At 43.8% G+C, this 21,521-nt stretch overlaps 1 protein-coding gene across 1 annotated transcript; it reads left to right on the top strand.

Moving 5' to 3' along the window:
* Positions 1–3,602: 3,602 nt before the first annotated feature.
* Positions 3,603–21,279, top strand: LOC145392151 (uncharacterized). The gene is made up of 6 exons (XM_080266601.1): positions 3,603–4,760; positions 12,575–12,682; positions 13,153–13,383; positions 14,073–14,585; positions 20,874–20,924; positions 21,241–21,279. The coding sequence occupies exons 1-6, from the start codon at positions 3,603–3,605 to the stop codon at positions 21,277–21,279; spliced, it is 2,100 nt and encodes a 699-aa protein (XP_080122727.1).
* The last annotated feature ends 242 nt before the right edge of the window (positions 21,280–21,521 follow it).

The following is a 21,521-nucleotide window of genomic DNA, read 5'->3' as shown; positions in this document are numbered from 1 at the left end:
CAAATGCAACTTGACGGACCGTAAACGCACACGACACGACGAAGCACAACTACCTATCACAAACAAACAAGAGGGTACACTGACTATAGAGCTTCCTTAACGGGTACACTATCCTATTACACTCCTCTCCTCCATATTATCCCGTGATTAATAGCCCTCCATAAGTCTCACACACATTATCCTCTGACTAATGATGGTCCATATTTCGATACTGCTGACGCTGTGTGTATGTACCTAAGAATAACTAACAAGGAATCTGCCGCTGCCAAAGTCACTGAAATTGGAGCCAGAAGGGTTTAAAACTAACAAGTTGGTGAGTTCTTAGTAAAAATAAATAAATAAGAAATAAATATCTTTCGAATTTCTGACCGAATGGGTGCATAATCAGTTGCCTTGTGCTCTCAGTTGGCAGTTTTCGTGCAATACGTTTTCCTTTTCCTGTGTCTGTTCTTTTTTTGTTTTTTTTTACCCATTCGGACAGTGATTAAGGTGATGGTAGTAGTGGTTTTGATGATGATGATGAGTAAGGAAGCAGAAGACGTACTATGAGGAATGTGCGCATCACCTCTTACATATCCTTATACGTTGCTCTTATATTAAAAAAAGGAAAGTACACCACTGCCTCCTACTTACGTTTCAAACTTTAATGATCTCTAGGAAACACTCTCATTACTTGGTTTCTTTTATTATGAATAGCTTCCTTCTGCTGAATAAAAAACGCCTGAAAATTAGAATAAGTTGTCTACGTATGTGGCCTCAGAACGGATGGAGGAAAGGTTAAAGGAATTACTGGAGAGGGAGTGCCTCGGAAAGCGGGAAGATTTGAGAAAGCTGCCTGAAAGGATAATGTAGAGGAAATTCACCACACTGTGGGGAAATGAAGAGGAAGTGCCCTATGGGAGAACGAGAAGGAAGTGCTATAGAAGGTAAACGAAGTGTCCTGGAGAATGAAGAGGAAGTACCCTATAGGAGTATGAAAAGGAAGCGACGTATGGGAGAATGAAGAGGGTGTGCCTATGAGGGTGGATAGAATGAAGTGCCTAGCTCGGGATGCAAGACGGGTTGGGAATCAGAGGGGTAGCTTCTCCTAACCACTTCCCAGTCCATCGTCAGGAAATACCGAGTCTGGTCCTCACTGGGAAGCGTTTACATTAACATCATCACCATCATCATCATGTTTCAGTTCACCACGTAAACATGAGATGGGAAGATCCAGAACAGCGTGACGTATCTGAACATTTGGCTAGAGTGAATCAAAGGAAAAAAAGAGGCCTTCGTACCCGGACAATGTCTTCCTGCCTATGCCGTATGTATGTATTGCATCGACCGGCCTGCACAAGGGCGGGAAACTCTACTGCGCATGATCTCTACTGCACATGATCTCTACTGTACATGATCAAGCCGAGTTTTGCGGGTCTGAAGGGCAACTGATGAACACCAAATTTTGTCCCTGGAGAAGTGACTCGTTTTTGAGCGAAGGGAGACAAGTGCATGTGGAACTTTGTGTTGTTGGAGTCGCTGTGTTTGTGAGTGAGAGAGTCTGTATATATCATCGAGGGACAGGGTGCGAACATGTGTGAAGATACGTTCGGGCATACCGTTGTGCTCTATTAAATGTCAGCACCCAGGTGGGATTGAACCATTCAGGGGAAGTAAGGGTGCACAAAGCTGCCTCCAGTACAAGTGCTGAGCCAAGAAGGGAACACACACACACACACACTCACACACACACACGATCAAAAGGTGGCAACTAGTGGAAGGTAATAATCCCTGCTCAAACCCCAGACAAGTACTGGAGAGCTAGCCAGCAAGGATCCGACATCTTAGGTCTCCATCAGCTCCTCCGTCACCACCACCACCACCACCACCACTCTTTTGCCGCCGCGTTCCTTCCCGAGTGAGTGAGCGAGTGAGCAAGTGAGTGAGTGAGTGAGTGAGTGAGTGAGACCGCCAGCACACTGGGTCAACAAACATCCAGGCCGCTTCGATGTCTGTGTCCTGCATTCGCTACGCCTGGTGATTCAGCTTTACCTCATGGCTGCATCTATCTCTTGTTGCGCGCGCGCGCGTATGTTTGTGTGTGTGTGTGTGTGTGTGTGTGTGTGTGTGTGTGTGTGTGTGTGTGTGTGTGTGTGTGTGTGTGTGTGTGTGTGTGTGTGTGTGATGTTATATCGTGACGTCACACTCCACCACGCTGCTGTTTACTGGCTGTGTACAAACTGTTTGAGTATAGTTGATGCCGGGACTGCGCTGCATGGCTGACTCATCCCACCATCCAGCTCTTACGCCGAACACCAGGCCATGATTCGGAAACAAACGATGACTTCTCACTCATAACTTGGATTTTGATTAGGAAAAAAATAATACCACCAATCCATGTTGAAGACTGAGGTGTAACAAAAGATTAACACTAGTACACATTGTTAGCCACAAAGATGCGCCACAGAAATCATTAGAGCTGTATTATTGTCTGTTCTTGCCACTGGACTGCGTTGAATAAGCTGCAAAGGGAAGAGAAGCTGGTCCAAATTAAGGTGAAGGAAGAGAACCTGGTCCAAGTTAAGGTGAAGGAACTACAGTACAGGGTATATGACTTGGTTATACATCGTCCCCAACGTGCAATATTTGGTCAATAGCCAACGATTGTGAACGTGTAATGTTCAATTGAGGTTTTGCTTATTTGTCCTGCCAGGAATATTTTACCCTAGGCTCACTCATTCACTTTCCCTTATAGCCCACCCCCAGTGGGGGGATTTTCAGCCCCAGATTGGAGGCTGGTATTAGTGCCATTCTAAGAGGCTAAAAAGTGAGGAGTACCAACAATAATATAATACTGTGGCTGCAAATAAAAACACAGCTGCCACTATGGACTGTCACTAGGTAAAATTTGTAGTACAGCCACCACTAGAGATGAAGACAGTCAACAGCAAGAACAAGAACAAGGAGAGCAGCTGATAGTGCGTGGTGGTGCATCACAGTGGCTGTCCTGTGAGCCTCCCCCCTTGTAAACAATCCTCACCTCCTCACCCACAGCACTCTCTTTCCTTCCCTCCCTCCTCACCCACAACACTCCTCCCTTTCCTCCCCACACACAACACTCTCTCCCCTCCCCTCCTCTCCCTCCTCACCCACAACACTCTCTCTCCTCCCCTCCCTCCTCCCTCAGTTCCGTCTCTGCTTCCAACCCGATACCACCTCCCTCGCCTCATCTGCCTTCGTCAGGACACCAAAAGGACGATTTTTTTCAAATAAAAATATTGAGAAACAGAAATAAAAACACACCGCTATCTGGGACTGGGACTTTAAGTGGAAGAAATTTGGGGGTGATCTTTGACTTGATTTTTCTTTCTGGGGGGTTGGTCCTTCGTCCGTAGGATTTTCGGGACGTTTGTGTGGCCCGTGATTAAGAAAGTTAAAGTTTTGGGTGAAACCTGTTTATTTGGTAAGCTAAGAACCTGCAGAGTCTGAGGAGAAAAAAAATCAATCCCTTGTGAGTGAGCGTGATGAGGTAGTGTGTGAGATGCCCGGGCCTGTGTTGACTCGGTGTTAGTAAACATTGTCGCTCTGGCGGTAGACAGACTGAATCTAGTGGCGCGGCGGACATGGGGCGGAAGGGTTGTGGTTCTGTGGTGCTGACTTTGGTGGTGCTAATGGTGTCGGTGGGTGCAGATGACCCCTCCGACACAGCCTCTGACCCCCTCTCGGGACTTTTCGTGAGGCAGGAAGCCACCCTCAGGAAGCTGGATGGCCTCATAGCGAAGGTGGGGAAAGTGGACGCCTTGGAGGCCAAACTTGATCACATAACCAGCCTCCTGCAGGGCCTGGAGGACAGAAATGCCCTGCTGGAGGCTAGACTGGCAGACGTGGAGGCAAGGCACGGGGTTGAAGTGGCGGACCTGAAGGAGGGAGTTAAGGCACAGCTGGTTCAGGCAGAGTCGAGGATGGAGGCCAAGATGGAGGAGGTGGTGGAGGCACTGGATGAAAGGTTAGACCAGATGGAGGTACTGGAGGCCAGGATTAATGCAGGCAGGGAGAATGACAGTGAATGTGCTCCGGTGGAGGCATGTGACGGGGAGCTGGGAGAGACTGTCAGGGTGCTACTTGAGGCTCACCACCTGAATCTGAGTCAGGCTGGTGAGACGGCGCTGATGGACCTCCGGGAGCATCTACTGGAGGTGGTGGAGGCAGCCGTAAATGGGAGTGAGAGGTGCAATGGCTGGACGGAGGCAATAGGGAAGCTGGAGGCTGCCGTGGCCCCCGCAGCCAACGCAACACAGCGCATGGTGGCCGCAGTCATCAACAGGATTCGGGTGTCAAACTTGGCCATGGATAAGAGATTAGAGGCGCTGTTGCATACATCATCACTGCGCCAACGTGTCCTGCGGGATTCACTTCTTGCGGCCGTGGATGCGCTGGGGGGACAAGTGCAGGCACAGTCGCAGGCCGTGTACAGGAAAATAGAGGCTCGTGTAGGAGGGCTGGAGGCTACTCTGTCAGCGGCCGTGAAGCTGCACACGAAGGGCCTAGCGGGGCAGGTTCTGGAGACAGCCAACCTGACCCTGGCCACACTGGCTGCCAGGCTCTCCCTCACCCTGGACCACCTCCATAACACCTCCACCGACCTCCACCTCACCTTGGCCAATCTCTCTGCCCAGCCCCCTGCACCCCCAACTCTCTGCCTTCTGCACGACCCACAGCCACAGCAGCCACAGCCACAACCACAGCAGCAGCATCCACAGCCACAGCCTCAAAAGGATCAGGTCAGTGCCAGCAGAGCGTGTGCGGTGGCTGGGTAGGTTAGTTCATCCATCTTAACTTTGCTGAGAGTTTCGACCCTTTGCAGCCATTTCCCGTATCTCAAAGGCAGACTAAAACACCAGTACTGCTCTACATCCTTGCCACAATGTTTCGTTGTAACTGCAGCACGTTTACTTATAACCTGACAAAGATCTATAATCCTTTCTAGCTTAGTTATGGGCCAGGTGCTGTCAGGCTGAGGGGGTCGATATGATTTGTAACCAAGGAGACTCATGCCTACTTCACACCTATAAACCATCACATTTTGTCCGTGAGTTGGTTTTGAAGTTGTGGGTGTGGTCCAGTTCCGTCAAGTGAAGATAAACTGATAACAAAATATATTCCTGTTTAAAATCTACCGATGACTTGAGGTTCTGAAGGAGAATCTACACATGGTGGAGCTGTGCAACCTGGGTGGAGCACCTGCGGCGTCCACACTAGAGCTAAACCTCCCCATATTACCCAGCACCTCATCTTGGGAAGGACCCTGGTGAGGCGCCGTCTACCGCAAGGGGCTGCTACCGTATATAGGACGGCATCATAAAAGCAGTTGCTTGCCTGTGGTCGAGGGGTAAACACTGAGGTTAAGCAACAACAACTAATAGCTGAAAGAGATAGTTGTCGAGGCCTTTGACGGCTAAGATTTCTTCCAGCGGAACAAAATCTGGCGTTAACCTGAATAAAATATCAAAATGAACCAACCACAGCGAAAGGATAGATACAACGAGAAAGTGTGGCACGGCCATTGATTATGAGGCTCAGTTACTGATGGCTAGCTAGTTTTCCATGTTATTATGGTACACAGATCAGTGCGGAGGTAAGGACCTACCTAATTATGCTTTCATCATTATGCTCCATTAATGACGTCAGAATTGTGGGCCTGTCTACACCTAATCTCTGTTATCCAGCTTAGCGAAATTAGGAGAGACTCTCACACTCGAGGGGTCTCCCCGAAGCACAAAAGTAAAAGCAACTAGAATGCACTCAGAGCGTGCATACATTCGGCAACGCCAATAAGATTTAAGATTAACCGCTGAAATTTGTCTTTCCTACCAGACAAATGCATTTACAGTCTCACACCATCAATTAATTCTACGAACTTAGTCCACCCTGTTACAGTTCAGAGAGCACATACCTCTGGCAAAGTCAACAAAATTTATTATTTATGTCTGCATCCGGATCCGGAGCCACCTCAAATCCTGAAAAACTCTTCCTTGATCCACTGCCCACCTATCCACGAGCTTTCATTAAAATCCGATGACAACTTTTTGAGATATCTTGTACACAAACAGACAAACCTGCAGACAGACACGGATGAATACATAACTTTCTTCCAACTTTGCTGGCGGGGGTAAATAACTGTCTGATATCAAGTACGACTTAGATAAGACGTCACGGTACTGAAGAGCTTGAGGATGCGATCGTAAAAGTGAAGTGGCTTTGCATGAGGAGTCATCCCTGATCTTACCCACTACTATACCCAGAGAGCAAGGCACAGCTTGTGTAGCTTTATTCTGGGATAATGTTGAGCCTTTCTCACAACGAAATGCTGTTATCCAGTATTTACGCAGCAGCGTTTATCCCGTTCATTCCATGATGTACTCTTTATCTAATTCCCACTACCGCCAGACGATTATATTCAGCTTAGCAAAGACCGGTAGTACTGAAGGTGATATCTAACCCGTTCAGTCCGACAAGCCTCTCCTATGTTGGATACAATCGCCTGGAGATGGCAGGAAAAAAATACATCTGACTGAAGAGGTTAAACTTGCTATCGCCCTTTTTTTTTTTTTTTTAACATCCTGTCAAACACCTTGCTCAATGAAATGGTGGGCAATAAACAGTCATGTACACGCCATTTGAGCCTTCAATAGCTTGACTCCACCTCACAGGCTAAACCATCTCCTTATCCTTTAATTACTGTAGGCAGGTTAGGTTACGCAACCGCACAGTGGAGATGTAGGGCAGATTCAAAAAGGGACTTAGGGCAGATGAAAGGAGGAAAAAAGTGGGACAGATACAAGGAGGAGGAGAGTAGGACAGATACAAGGAGGAAGAGAATAGGACAAATTCAAGGAGGAAGAGAGTAAGGCGGTACACACAAGGGATTAAGTAGTAGGACAGATACAAGGGCAATGAGGGAGGAAGCAGGACAGATACAGGGAAGAAAAGGGATAGATACAAGGACAAAGATGATTGAGTAGGGCAGATACAAGGAGGGAGAGTAAGACAGATACAAGGAGGAAGAGAGTAGGACAGATGCAAGGAGGAAGAGAATGGGACAGATAGAAGAAGAAATACGTAGAGGAAAAATGTAGGACCGATACAAGGAAGAGAGTAGAACAGATACAAGGAGGAACTAAGGACGAGTTCAGACGGTGAAACACAAGACAGTCGGCTACCTTACGTTCGCCCTGCCATCTGGTGTGCAGTGGTGAGGTCAGAGGGACGGAGGGAGAACCTGTGTTTATCCGTCCCGCCGCACTGTTTATGTTGTGTTCAAGTGGACGCTGTTGTACCGACCCGACCCCGTCCCCTGCTCCGCCTTCATGCAGCTGTGCCGGTGCTACATACTGGGCTTGTGGTCTCCTCACGCAGATTTATACAGCTGGAACGATCTCAAATTCAGTTAATATGCCACAACTTCTTCAGTATCATCTGTATAATAAATCACAGTGCTTGTCTGTCTGCTTGTTTGTCAGCTCTGCATGACCAGTTTTTGAAATACATTACTAAAATTTGCATGGGAATTGATATGGCCCGGAGGAAGGTCACGAGCTCCATATGAAAGGAAAAACGAAGCTAATTATCCGGTACCACAGAAACCATGCTTTGGGGTCGGGGATTAAGAAATATCCTCAGTTTTTAAGGAATAGGAATGAAATGTATCCTAAGAGCGAACATTGTCTCCGACCCTCAAGAAAATATCGGAGAAGCTACCTTAAACAAGAGAGATGTGGAACGAAGGGAGAGGGATTTATATGAAAGTTGTACGTGAAGTTGAAGACAATTAGCCCTCCTGGGTGGGCCGTGAAATATTATCCATGGAGTTACCTTTACATTAATTATCCGTAACGTGGCTGACATGAGCAACGCCGGGGACCCCTACATCCACCCAAAAGAGGATGGTGGATTAGGGGAAAAGGCCCGTTTCAGTCTGCAGTCCTCTGGGTTTACGCCAGGGAGTGCTTAAGGATACAGTAACAATGACAACAACAGCAGCAGCAACAACAACAACAACAACAACAACAATATCCAGACGATTTTATCCGATGTAGGATGGACTTTTGTATCTAGAAAGTCAAATACAAACTTCATTAATCCCTTCAATAATAGAAGTCCTTCCGAAGCTAAATAAACGGGTGTGGAGGAAGCAAGAATAAAATACGCGTCACCAGGCTGAAGAGATAAACCCCTTCAACTCGATGACCAGATTTTAATTATAATCCTACCAGGACCAGGCGACTTCTTAAAACAGGCTAGATCATTTGAATACAAAGGGTCAGATATAGCCTTCATTGACCCCATTATTAACACAGATCCCTCCTAAAAGTTTACTTAAATCGTCTGCAGGCAACATGACGTAAGAAATTTGTCATAGGATTATTATTATTATTATTATTATTAGTAGTAGTAGTAGTAGTAGTAGTTGTTGTTGTTGTTATTGTTGTTGTTGTTGTTGTTGTCAGTGTCTTTGTTGTAGTTACTGTCGTTGTAGTAACCTCAGGATCATCTGAATATGAACCCAATTGACTGTAGGCTGAAGTTGCCCTCCCCCTTCAGGCCACCATCCTCCTCTCGGGGGATGGGGAGGGAGTTAAGGGACGTTTGCATGCCCCGACAGTGGAGCCGCGTGGTTATATCAGTGCCACCACATGAAGGCGTCCCTCGCCACAGCCCGGCACTGGATTAAAGCGGTTACATGCATCACACGCCCTTGACCACCCTCTCTTCACTCCCTGTTATCCGATCGACCATAAACCTCCTCAGTTATGCCTGAATCTTAATGTGTTTATGTGACTATTCTGTGAGAAGGCAGGAACGTTGTCATCATCATCCATTTTCTTTTAATAAATAGTAATGGTTTTAGTAATCATCATCATCATCATCATCATCATCATCATCATCATCTTCATCATCATCATACTCATCATCATCGTTATCCTATGCTTATTTCCCAGTACAAACGACAAAAATCCACATCACCACCACCACTACCATCATCATCATCATCATCATCATCATCAAAAGCCTCCGCACCACAAAAAAATATAGCAGTTCATCATCCTCATCATCATCACCATCATCACAACTATATTTCGCACAAAAAAACACAAACATAATAGACCAATACCCATCCCCATCCACAACAAAGCCACCCCGAAGAACACACCACCCCCCACTAGATGAGGGTGGGGGGTACTATAGTGTATGTGGCTCATGTGTAGGTCTCCTGTAAACACTGCAATCAGGTCAGGGTCATGTGTACAAACTCTCAAGTGAAAATACCCACTGACGGGAAACACTAGCACCGTATGGCACACTTCTTAGTTCAATGTGCTGTGTTATAAGACAGGATAAGATAGATAGATAGATAAATAGATAGATATATGGATAGATTTGTGATGGTATTTCTGCCTAAAGCAAAAACGGGCACAGTTTGTTGTTCTTCAGAAACGTCGTAAGTGTAGCAGGTGCTGTGATAGACTATGACATCGGCGGTGTTTGTAAAGCCTGTCTGATGAAGCAATCTTAATGGGTGAGCGGCACATTAGGCGGTGCGACACTCCTGTTTAATGTGGTGACAGTGATCAATAGTTATGCTTTCCCTTACACTTCATTTCGCACCTATACGTGAAGTTTAGTGATATATATTAATAGTTTCAGCTGCTGCGTGGGTAAGGTTATGTTCAGATGGAGTGGTCTGTACCCAGTGACTTGGCCGTACCTGAGACTGGTTCCTTGTTTATGGTCCTCATTATTTACCTGAGGGAAATGATGCGTCCCCTGGAGAATTTTTGGGTCAGGTGAAGTGTTGTGTACGTTGTGTGAAGGACATGGCTGCTTCTGAGAGGGTTGATGGAGCTTGTTTTCAATCACACCATCATTATTTAAAGATGCTGTGGGTGTGATCTGTCAAATTAGCTATATTAGTTTGTATTATGCTGCCTGTTTTGAAGAGAGGAAGAAGAGCGAGGGAAGTGGACGCTCTCCATGCAAAAATTATGTATACTAAAATGAAAAGTTGAATACGTACTATGCATCCTTAACAACTCCAGTACGATAACGTGTGTCTTTAATATTTAGTACCACGATGACGAAAACAAAATAGAATAGCAGTTTCAAGGCTCACTCTAGAGAAATTCACTTTTATTTACATTCACAGATACCAGAAGTCATGGAATATAACTCAGATTGTATAAATTTAAACACCTATCTAAATTCCGTGGACACTGATTCACGTCTATGAGTAATTACATTCTACGGAGACAAATCTAACTGTAGGACTGAGTAAACTACATAGACACTAAATTAAGCTTCGTGGCTGATTAGTTTCTACAGAGACTCACTAAATGTCCAGCCTCTGAAGAGCAGTGAGTGAGCGTGAAGCAAGGATGAAATGCGGGTGAAGAAATATGATGTTGATATATTTGTGAGCAAAGGATGATTTATTAAATTTAGCCCGAGACTGAGGATAGTATTGCTGTGGGCTTAGGAGAATTTCTAGTATTTTTTCTCATTTATCTGTTTTGCATTCCTTACTGATAATTATGCACAGACTTTGGCACACACACACACACACACACACACACACACACTTCAACTTTCACATGCATCGTTCTCACAGTGCATCCATTCTTGAATCGGACTTGGCCAGCTTGAGGAAGGGTAATTCTGGATATCACTCTCCCCCTAAGAAGATCCGGCCTTACAGTGGACTTTGCAAGACAAATATTGACAGACACTCCCTATCAGTCTTTTGCAGGTTAATTATATCATTGTACTTGTATATTGTCTGCAAATAATATAATGTTGTTGTTGCTGTTTTATTTTATATCTTGTTGCTTCTGTTGTTGTGGCTCCAATCTCATCTACACATAAACCTGATGGACTGCAGGCTGAAGTTACCCTCCTCCTGCAGTCCACCATTCTCCTTTTCGGGGATAGGGAAGGAGTTGGGGGACGTTTTTACAGCCGTTATTTCGGTGCCGTGAAGGTGTTCCTCTCCAGCACCACACAGCATGCAAGAGAATATCAACGTGCCGTCTGCAGAAATAAACTGTTAAGGAAAAGACGTTAAGGAGCCTCACAAGTCGAAGGGACGCATTCTCATGGGGTTACGAGCATTCAGACACATCCTACTTAGCGATTTGTTTGACGTCGTACACTGCGGAATTTTCGTAAACGTTATTAGTATCTTTATAACCCCTTAATGGCCGGGACGACTCTCATATTCCATTCCAGCCAAAGTCAGACGATTATATTCAGCTGAGAGTTAGTCATGGGGGCTTGAGTATCATCTCTTGTCACCATTAACCATCCTCATAATCGGTACAACTCAAGTGTTTTGTTCCGGTTAACGCCGTATGATATTCAGCAGAGAGTGAGTCATAGAAACCTGAGTGAGGCATAGGAGTCTGAGAATAAGTATAGGAGCCTAAGAGTGAGCGTAGGACCAGGAGAACGCTAATGTCGACTATGTTTACGTAAATAACAATACAACGGCTAAAGCTTCTCCCCCTCTCTCCACAGAACACCACCACCACTACCACCACCAACTCCACCAGTATCAACACCACCACCACCGTCAGCACCAGCAGCAGCAACGGCACAGAGTTTTACCAGTACAGTGACGCTCCCACCAGCTACAGCCTGGACACCACACATTCACGCTTACTGGAGGAAACGGTGAGCATGTACGGTGTTGCTGAAATGATACTGTTGCTCAGATGGTATAGAAGTCATTGGAGTTGCCTTTGATAACTATGTCCTGTCTTTGTATTCCATGTGGCTTTCTGTCTCCCTCAAACCTAAGTCAGATAAGGTATGATTTAGCGTTGATCTTAGCCAGAATGTGAATTTGGTGGCAGGGGTCTGGATGTTCAGTAATCCATGCCTATCACTATCTTCATAATCACTTACAAAATAATAATGATAGATACTCTGAAAGTACTGTGTTTTGGAGGAATGGAAAATGAGGAGGACAAAAGCTGACAAGTGACAGAAGTGGACTGATGAGTTAAGTACTGAGATGCACTCTCCTGAATTTGGTTATATTGATGCCATCCAGGGTTGTAAACGGTTTCCTGCGTTACAGGAAACCATTACACTTGTCACTCAGTGTAGAGCCATCTTAAGTGGAAAGAAGAGTAGTAAAAAGTGACAGGAAGGATGGGAAACATAGCAAAAGAAAAGGACAAACAAAGAAGAAGAAAGATATAGCCCCATTCAGTGGACACTCTTCTGATCGCTCACCTAATTTTGCATGCTTTCTTCCTATTTCTGGATCATACTCACCCTATTCGCTGGTAAGAACTGGCATTAGACTGAAGAAACGACATAGCAATGAATAAATGAATGCGGCCAAAACAATGTTCTTTTGCCATCAAAACAATTCCCGTGCGTCAGACAAGGATTCTCGTATACAAGATGAACATTTACAGACTTGTAGTAACATTTCTAGTGTAAAATAAATTTGTCAGGGCTATAGGAATAATAGGAATAAATCAGTGATTGTAGTGGTGGCACAAGTACTGATCTGGCTGTTACTTACCAGATGAAGAGCCTGCAGGAGGTTGTGGAGGCGAGATTGAGTGAGGTGGAGGACCGCCTGGCTGGCCTTAGGATTTACCTCTCCACCAGCCTCCACATGCACGCCGAACAGGTTAGTAGCAATACTTCTTCACAACCACTCTCATCCTGCAGCACCAATGTATTACTGTTTAGTATTTCAGCTGCCATATTAATAGTAAAAAGAATTTCCATTTATCAACATGAGTTCACACAGGTGTAAATTAATACATCCCCATACTGAAAGTATGTTTGCGAAATTCCAACAGTTTCGATCAGGATAGGAGAGGGAAACCCAAACTGGAGAAGAAAAGATGTACAGTATTTCCAGACATCTGAACTGATCTGGACCTTCTTCATTGTTTTCCTACAGTCTTCATAACTTCAGAATGTGTGTGTCATTAATCATTTTTTCATAAACACAAGAATACTATCTCTGGGTCCAGAATATTTATGGAGGCATCATGTTTTCCTACTTCATGATGCCGAATGTACTGGTAAGTGGAGGAAATAAACAAAGAGTCATGGTGCAAAAGGGGTTAGTGATGTTACATGTGTTGTCAGGTTGAGGAGCGCATGTCGTCTGTGGAGAGTGGTGTTCAGGAGAGCGTGCGACAAATGCTGGCCAAGTCTTCCCGCACTATGGACAAGTTGCGTCGCTCCTCCCTGGGTTACCTGGACGCCGCCGTCACCAGCATCTCATCAGCAGCCGTCACCTCAGCACAGTCCACTGCAGATCAGCTCAAGGACGTGCTTCGAGACGTCACCGAATCGCTAAATGAACGGCTCGACCAGGTAAAGATTCAGTGATTACAAATGCAACTTTGTAAGTAAGGAAATAGCAGGGAGGGAGAGTTTTGCGTCGTTATTTAACTTGCCCAAACCAGGCTCAGCTTAAGACGGCGTAGCACTGGCACGTTTTCTGTAAACAGATGTGCTTCAGAATAGCAGTACTAGATATTTCAGTGACTTCCAACACTGTTCATACAAGTGCCGACCGGCTCACGCACACATAAACACATCCCATTCCCATTTAAATCTTTTTAGATATCTCTTGGTGTACTTCACATGGTCGCAGTGCCACAGGACCCTGTACTGTCTGTTACTCTGGGAAATAATAGAAGGCGATATTCCCTGGATTAGGAAAACTATTCTTTCCCGCAATCACTTCTGCATTTCTGCCTGGCTGACGTGTTTATTTACACACTATGCTTTGTCAGTGCTGTAGGGTCTCATATACATACGTCTGGAATAATATATATATATATATATATATATATATATATATATATATATATATATATATATATATATATATATATATATATATATATATATATATATATATGCCAAATAATTGTTATAGAGAGACCCTTGGTAAGAATTTTGACACAACTCTTTGAGGTAAATTAGTGGTGAGGTGGAAAAGAGCCATTAATCTAGCACGCAGGACCAAGCCTTTTCTTACAATGATAAATTTACAGGTGGAAGCATCGGTGAGGGCAGCATCGCAGGTATGTCCTCCACCCTACCAACCAGTGGGGGGCGGCTGTGTCGTTGTGCTGCCCGGACCTCCTGCACCCTGGGAAGAAGGCAGGGAGCGGTGCAGGCAAGCAGGGGGGGACCTCACCACTCTGCCGCTCCCCTCCCTGCCACTGCTCACCCTCGCCCTGCCCCCTGTCCCTTCGACATATTGGATAGGAGGGAGACTGGTGGATGCGGAGTGGCGGTGGGTGACGGGTGATGTGCTAAGCGGGGAGGTGAGTGGGGAAGACGGGGACTGCCTGACGGTGAGTGTGGGGACAGGAGGTAAGCCTGTCCCCTTCCCCTGCCACAACCTCCTGCCCATCATCTGTCAGCACCACCAGCCGCTACATTCCCCCCCGCCACAACTGCCCGACCTTCACTTCAACACCCACCCTAATGAAGTCAACCCGCCATCTATATCGCTTACTTCCAATGATCTGCTTTATCTGCCTAAGGATGAGCCTAATGCTGTATAGCATTCTTATGTAACAGTCACGTGGAATCCTTGCTTAGCTCTTGAAAGACGTGAGAAGCAACAGTTTTCTTACTACCGCCAGTGAATCACGTTTAGTTTAAGACTGGCTTCATGTTCTCATTAGGTTAAAAACAGTCCAGCGAGTTTGACTCCTTAAGCCAGGAAGGTCCTACCTAAGCTGAATCAAATCGTCTGACGTTAGCCAGAAAAAAAAAAAAAAAAAAGACATTCCCGAGATGAAACTGGTACCTTCTATTTTTTTTTTTTTTTTTTTTTTTGCTATGCAAGGAAGAAGGAATCAAAGGCTAGAAACCCCCAAGATTGTTCCCCGCAGAAAAAAATAAAAACAAGATTACAGAGCCAGACTCAATATCCTTTCATTTCGAGATGCCTGGACACACAGCGTTTAAAAAAAGACTGGAGGTCATCGAAGTAGGAAATAGAGAGGAAGACATTTCCAGAGTTGACCTGTTGAATACATGAACTACTAAGTGACTTTGTTCATCTTAAGAGTTGGCTCCCGTCATGTAAGGAATAACCAATACACATACATACATTATAGCACTAGAGAACTCACCATTTATGTCGACTGTTACGGCTAATGCCATGCCATTTAATGATGTAATGCAGATATCCGAGCAATACCCAGAGCCTTTAGTAATGTTAGATATTTTTGATACCTGTACCTTTGTTTTAGCCCTTGCACGACAACAGACTCATACCTTGTTGCAGGAAATCGTCAGACGAGTTTATTCAGCTTAGGAGTGGCACTGAGAGTAGGAGGATAAAAAGACTGAAGTAGTAAATCAAAACAGAAGGTTAACGCATTCACTACGATGACGTATGCTGTTCAGAATAATTACTTCAGTGTAGTGGAGGCTTTTCCTACTGGAGAGAGTAGAAATGGACATTATTAATCACTTCACCACAAGCTATCACCCTTCAGCACTTCACGCCGATGACTCTCTTTTCTCTTTTTATTTTATTTTTTTTTTAATTTATGCTGCTTCCAGTTGGCGTGACCTAAACCCTAAGAGAGGATTTTCAGTCTGGGGTGGTTAGGTGCAGACTTCCCTTACCCCTTCACTATTACAGATCATTTCTAAGATGAGCAAATATCGTCTGGTGGTAACAAAAATAAACAGAAAAATAACATCAGCGGATCCAGGGGGTTAAAATGAATCAGACGTCATCGTATTGAAAAGGTTGATGGGATTTTTTTTTTTTTTTTTTAAGCAGTATTACTTGTCACTGGAGTCATTCGAGGTCGTATCTTTGACCCGTATTCTCATTGGTTAAGAGAGCTCCCTAACGCCTTCTCCCAAGCGATTTATTTTGCTTATTGCACCTTACTGTCCTCTTTTGTGGTATGTAAATCCTTCAAACATCGCCATACACTGCATAAATAACGTACAAAAGGATTTCATCAAGCTATATCCAAAACTAAATCGCAAAGGAAGAGGTGTTAGGGAGCCTCCTTACCCGACGAAAATACGGGACTATGTGGCTTTGGAGATTTCGTAACACTTGTTCAATGGAGATTTATTCCGTTCATTAAACCCCAGTATAGCCATGTACGTTATTAAGGCAAATGACATCTGTGTTAAAGAGCTGTAACTAACATACAAACAAGTTAATATGCAATATGCAAAATCAGTCTCCAAGGAAGAGGTGTTGCAAAGCCTCCTGTGTCACGCAGAACATGGTTTACAATATCACCCATTGCTTCGCATCGAGTTCTTAGCATAATTAGTCTCGCTTGGAGCAATGTGGATATATGGCGGAGACTGTACTATTAAAGCTTACCGTGTTGACAGTTGCTATCTCAGTTGTGCCTAGAGTAGCCTACAGGTAAGAAAACACACGTCTTTTTACACCTGTCCTTGTGAGGCGACGGAGGGTGTTATGTTTTGCTATGTGTGTGAGTGTCTGTCTGTGCGGGTGTGTAAGCAAAGTAACTTAAACAGTTTTTATCGTTTTTGAGCAATATAGGTGGACTGGAAGGGGGATAGCCAGGGGGTTGCCCTAGTGTTTTAAGGACAATACAGTAGATCAATGGTCAAGATCACATGGCCAGGTTAATTCTTGACCTAGTAAGCCCAACTTCAAAAGGCTTTTATCCGATTTAGACCAAACTTGATGAAAAAGTTGAGGGTAAGGCGAGAATGAAGGTGTTCAAATTTGAAAACACACAGTCAAAGATCAAGGTCACAGAACAGGCTCAAAGTTCGACCCTTGTGTCTGTGTGTGAACAAAGTTAAACAGTTTTGTTCTAAAATACACTATATTAGAACCAAGCTTGCTGGAAGAGTTAAGGACCAGCCAAAGAGTTGACAAACTGCTTTTTCATTTCATTCATTCATTGCCAGACGCCATGTATCCCAAACGGAGTGGCAAAGGGTTTAGAGTTAATTATTTTACAGTGAGGGGCACTAATCCTCCACCAACCCCACTTGACACGTAGGGATGAAACTGCTTTTAAGGACAATAAATCAAAGGTCAAGGTCACATGATAAGTTCAACCTAAACTATTTTTATCCGATTTACAAAAAGCTCTGTGAAAGGGTTTAGGATAAGGCAACGATATAGGGATTGGACTTTGAAGATAATCGCTCAAAGGTCAAGGTCACAAGATAAGGTAAGAAGCCAAGGTCACAGGACAATGCCAGCTAAAAAAAAAATAATAATAATAATTGTGTTTTAGTGAAAGAGTTAAGGGTCAGGCAAGAATGAGGCAACTGGATTTTGAGAGCAATTAGTCGAAGGTCAAGATCACACTGCAGAGACAAATATTCGGCCATTAGAGTGGACAAATTGATGGGCACCGGTGTTGGGTTCTCTGAGTGCCCCCGTTTTCATTACTGTTTCTCATAAATTCTGGTCTTATCGATAGAGGTACTGTGCTTTATATTAGTGTTAAGAATCATCGTAATATCAGATTAGGCTGAAGTTTTACGAAATTAGGACACCGGATCTGAGTATTGGTAGTTGTGATAGGAGACATATTTGAATTAACCTCTTCAGGGCGATGACCTATTTCCGTCGTCTATTCTTGCCGCTACCAGACGGTTTCATTCAGTCCAGGAAAAAGACCCCTAGTAGAGAAGAGGTCATGGGGACTAAATCTAACCCCTCCAGTCCTGAAAGTCCTCCCTCAGCTGAATAAAACCGTCTGGAGGCAGCAGAAGTAAATCGAAGAAAGCCATCGAAGGGAAGAGGTTAACCCCCCTTGAATCCGATGACGTGTTTTAGTCTCTCTACCTGCAGACGATTTTATTCAGCGCAGGTAGGAGCTCCAGTAGTGACGGGGGTTAAGGAGGACTGTGATTTAACCCCTCCAGTTCAGATGGGTTTCTCCTGAGCTGAAGAAAATCGTCTGGAGGTAGCAAGAGTATAGTTTTTTACAATATCATCGGATGGAACTGGTCTAATACTCTTCTTGAGGTAATAAGAGAAAATAATATCACAAATTAATGTAATGAGGAAAAAATAAAGTGTTCTTGCTTGTGTGGTGTTTGTTTTGAGTTTAAGGTTCTTGGTGGTACAGTGGTTAGAACGCGCCGGTCGGAGGTACGGCCATGGTGAGAGTGCAGGTTCGATCCCTAAGAGATGGCTGGATTTTCTTTCTTTCTCTCTTTTCTTTTCTTCTTTTTTTTTCTTTTTAATCCTATAATGCTACCAAGAGAAGTAGTTTGGTCATGTACTCTTAAAAGGACTGGATCATGATAGCCTTACCTCGACCCCCTACTCTCTCTCTCTCTCTCTCTCTCTCTCTCTCTCTCTCTCTCTCTCTCTCTCTCTCTCGTACCGTGCTATATGAAACTGGAAGCGACAAAAACCCTACTGATACACTGCTTTCACCTTCAGAAGACGGGGAGATGTGGTGGCTCAGTGCTGCAACCTTCGTCTCCTGGTCGGCGATGATGACCTGGGTCCGAACCACGCCATGGCCGACATTTAAAGTGGTAATGTGTCCCTTCAAGGCGGACAATTAACCCCTTCAGCTCGAGGACGCCTTTATTCAGTTTCAGCCTGTCGTCCAAAGGTTAAAAATTCTTCCTTTTAACTCTTTAAGGACTACAGAAATATTAATCATCATATTTTCTCTACGTGCCAGCATGTGGGTTGGCGGAGGGTTAGCGCCCCTCCCCGTAAAACACCTAACCCAAAGGACAAACGGCCACCCATTACGGGATTGACGCATCTGGCTATACGAGTAGATAGAAAGATAGTTATTCTCGCTACCATGGACCAGACGCTTGTAGTCATCGATTACTTAACCTACTTTACGCCTGTATCTATGCGTGGAAACTGTGTAGCATGTCCGGTCAAGAGTATATAATTATATCCTCAATAGCAGAGTATATTTCTAAGTTAGGATGAGGGCGCAATAAACACGGCAATTTATGATGCTGTAAACTTTATTCAGATTCTTGGTTATTTTATATATGAACCACTTGATATCTAGATTTAATTCATAACACAGTAATTACTCCTACATTAATTAAAGATACATAAGCACAAACTGAAATTATTACTGTATCATGACAATAAAACTTTACTCGGTGGCGTAGGCAGGTCCTGATAAATAGAGGGAGGGGGGGTAAAGAGGAGCCAAGCCCTACTAATCTCAAGGGGACACATTAAATAAACCAAATTTAAGATGGGGTTAATTAAGAATCTGCTAATTTAAACCACCAGTACTCATATTCGGTGTCCTAATCTCGAATAGCTTTGGCCTAATTCAATGTTACGCTGATTTTTAACACCAATATGGGTACAATACCTCTAGCTTAAAAAAAAAATAGAAAAAAAGCTTCGCCACTAGATTTACTATCTATGCATGATTCTCCTTTTTTAACATTTTTTTTCTTATATTGGCTGTATGTCTTTTCTTCCGTATGAACAGTTCAGTATATTTCTATAATTCTTACATACGAACAGTTTAATATATTGGTATAAATCTTGCATATCAACAGTTCAATGGTGGTATAATTCTTGCATGTATATGAACAGGTCAGTATGCTAGTGTAATTCTTCCAAACATACAACTGAATAAGCTGGTATAATTCTTCCATATAAACAGTTCAATATGTTGGTATATCTTTTTTTATATGAACAGTTTAATAAATTGGTATAATCTTCCATTTGAACAGTTCAGTATGATGGTATAATTCTTGTACAGGAACAGTTCAGTATATGGCATAATTCTTGTACAGGAACAGTTCAAAATGTGGGTGCAGTTCCTCCTTTTGAACATGTTAATAAATAGGCAAAATATACAACTTTAACAACACATGGATATATATTTGCAAACCGTGCACTAAATAGCATAACATCGTGATCACTAGAACTTCAAGCTAACTTAATGATATGATTCGTGTTCTCATCAGTTTAGGAGGCTTTCTAACACTTCTTCATTAACTCTAACTCTGCATACGTTACTCAGTGTTTTCTTGTGTGCGATTTAGTTATTTTCTTTTTAATATCGATGTACAGTGAAGAAAAAAGGTATCTGCCACCTGGGGTTCCATGAATGTAAAAAATGAATGAGTTTGGGAGATACAAAATTAATGCAATTATTAACCAAGAGCCTCAAATAATATGCCACCCAGATTGTGAGTTTGATGGGATTTTGAGTCCTAATTACCAGACAGTATTAGCACTTGTAATCACACAGTAAAGCATAGATCACAATGTTTCTCCCATATTTCAAAATGCAGTAAGGTGGCCGATGATTTTCTTTGTTGACTGTACTCTGCATAATAAAGTACAGTACTGAACATCCTAGTAGTACAAGCGTTAGCAGTACACGGTGAGGAAGTAGGCAGTTTCTCCCTAATTCTGAGTACGCAGTTTATAAAATCTTTTCTGGCGGCCCCTCATGGTCGGAAGTGAGTCGCATCGGATGTTTTCGCCGAGTAAACAGTGGTCGTCTGTATGAATTCCTCCAAGAACTTTTTTTTTTAGCTTTCTGTCGGTGTTTCTGGCATTAGTGAAGGGATTAGTGCCGTCAGAGTACCATGCAAGAGCTCCAGTTTATAGTTACAATGCTAAGAAAGCAAGAAAAACACTTCAGTCTTAAGGCAAAAGTAGATATCTCGTTACTTCCACTGCAACTTGGTGAGCTTGTTGGGTGTTTAGACATCATTAACCCTTTCAGTAATGTCAGAAATATCTCCAAAAAGAAAAAAAATCTTGAGGTGCCGCCCATAAGAGAAATAATACATGTAACATAATATTTAGTACAATGTAACAATTTTTTAGTACACGTATTTTACAGGATCCAGAGCCTGTAGCCGGCCAATTTGCTGTGTACCACAAGGATGTGCTGGTCAGGAGGAAATTAATTTACCGTATGTGGAAAATAAACTGGTAAGGAAGAGGCGTTAGGAAGCCTCCTTGGTCCCTTCAGTCCGATGCCGTATTTTCTCATCTTGCCAGCTCCTGATCTATTTTATACAGTTGAGTGACGTCCGGAACTAGAAGGGACAGATACAGCCTTCATTTATCCCCTCACCACTAGGCATCTTCTCTGAGCCGAATAAAATCGTATGGGGGTGGCAAGAATAAACACAGGCAAGACGTTCCCTGAGTAAAAGAAAAAGATATATTTAACCCCTATTCAGTATGGTGACAACTTTTTGCAGTTTTCTCTTGCTGCCACCACACGATCTGATTTAGCTTAGGAGAGTACCTGGTGGCTGAGGGGTCAATGAAGGCTGCCTCTAACCCCATCAGAGAAACTGAATAAAATCGTCAGGGAGTAGCAAGAATAAACCCCAACAAGACTTGCGGGTGACAAGGATTTACCGCAGAGTTAGGTACACACTGATCTGTCCCAGGTGCATCTCTTGTTATTCGGGTCGTACACTTTTCCATAGAGGCATCGGTACTGGCGGGTCACCATGCGGTTCTTGTGGAACTTGGA

This window comes from Coenobita brevimanus, chromosome 21, assembly GCF_032717465.1.
Source record: "Coenobita brevimanus isolate Jiangsu-jjx chromosome 21, ASM3271746v2, whole genome shotgun sequence".
NCBI lineage: Eukaryota > Metazoa > Arthropoda > Malacostraca > Decapoda > Coenobitidae > Coenobita > Coenobita brevimanus.
This window is presented reverse-complemented; position numbering and strand designations above follow the sequence as displayed.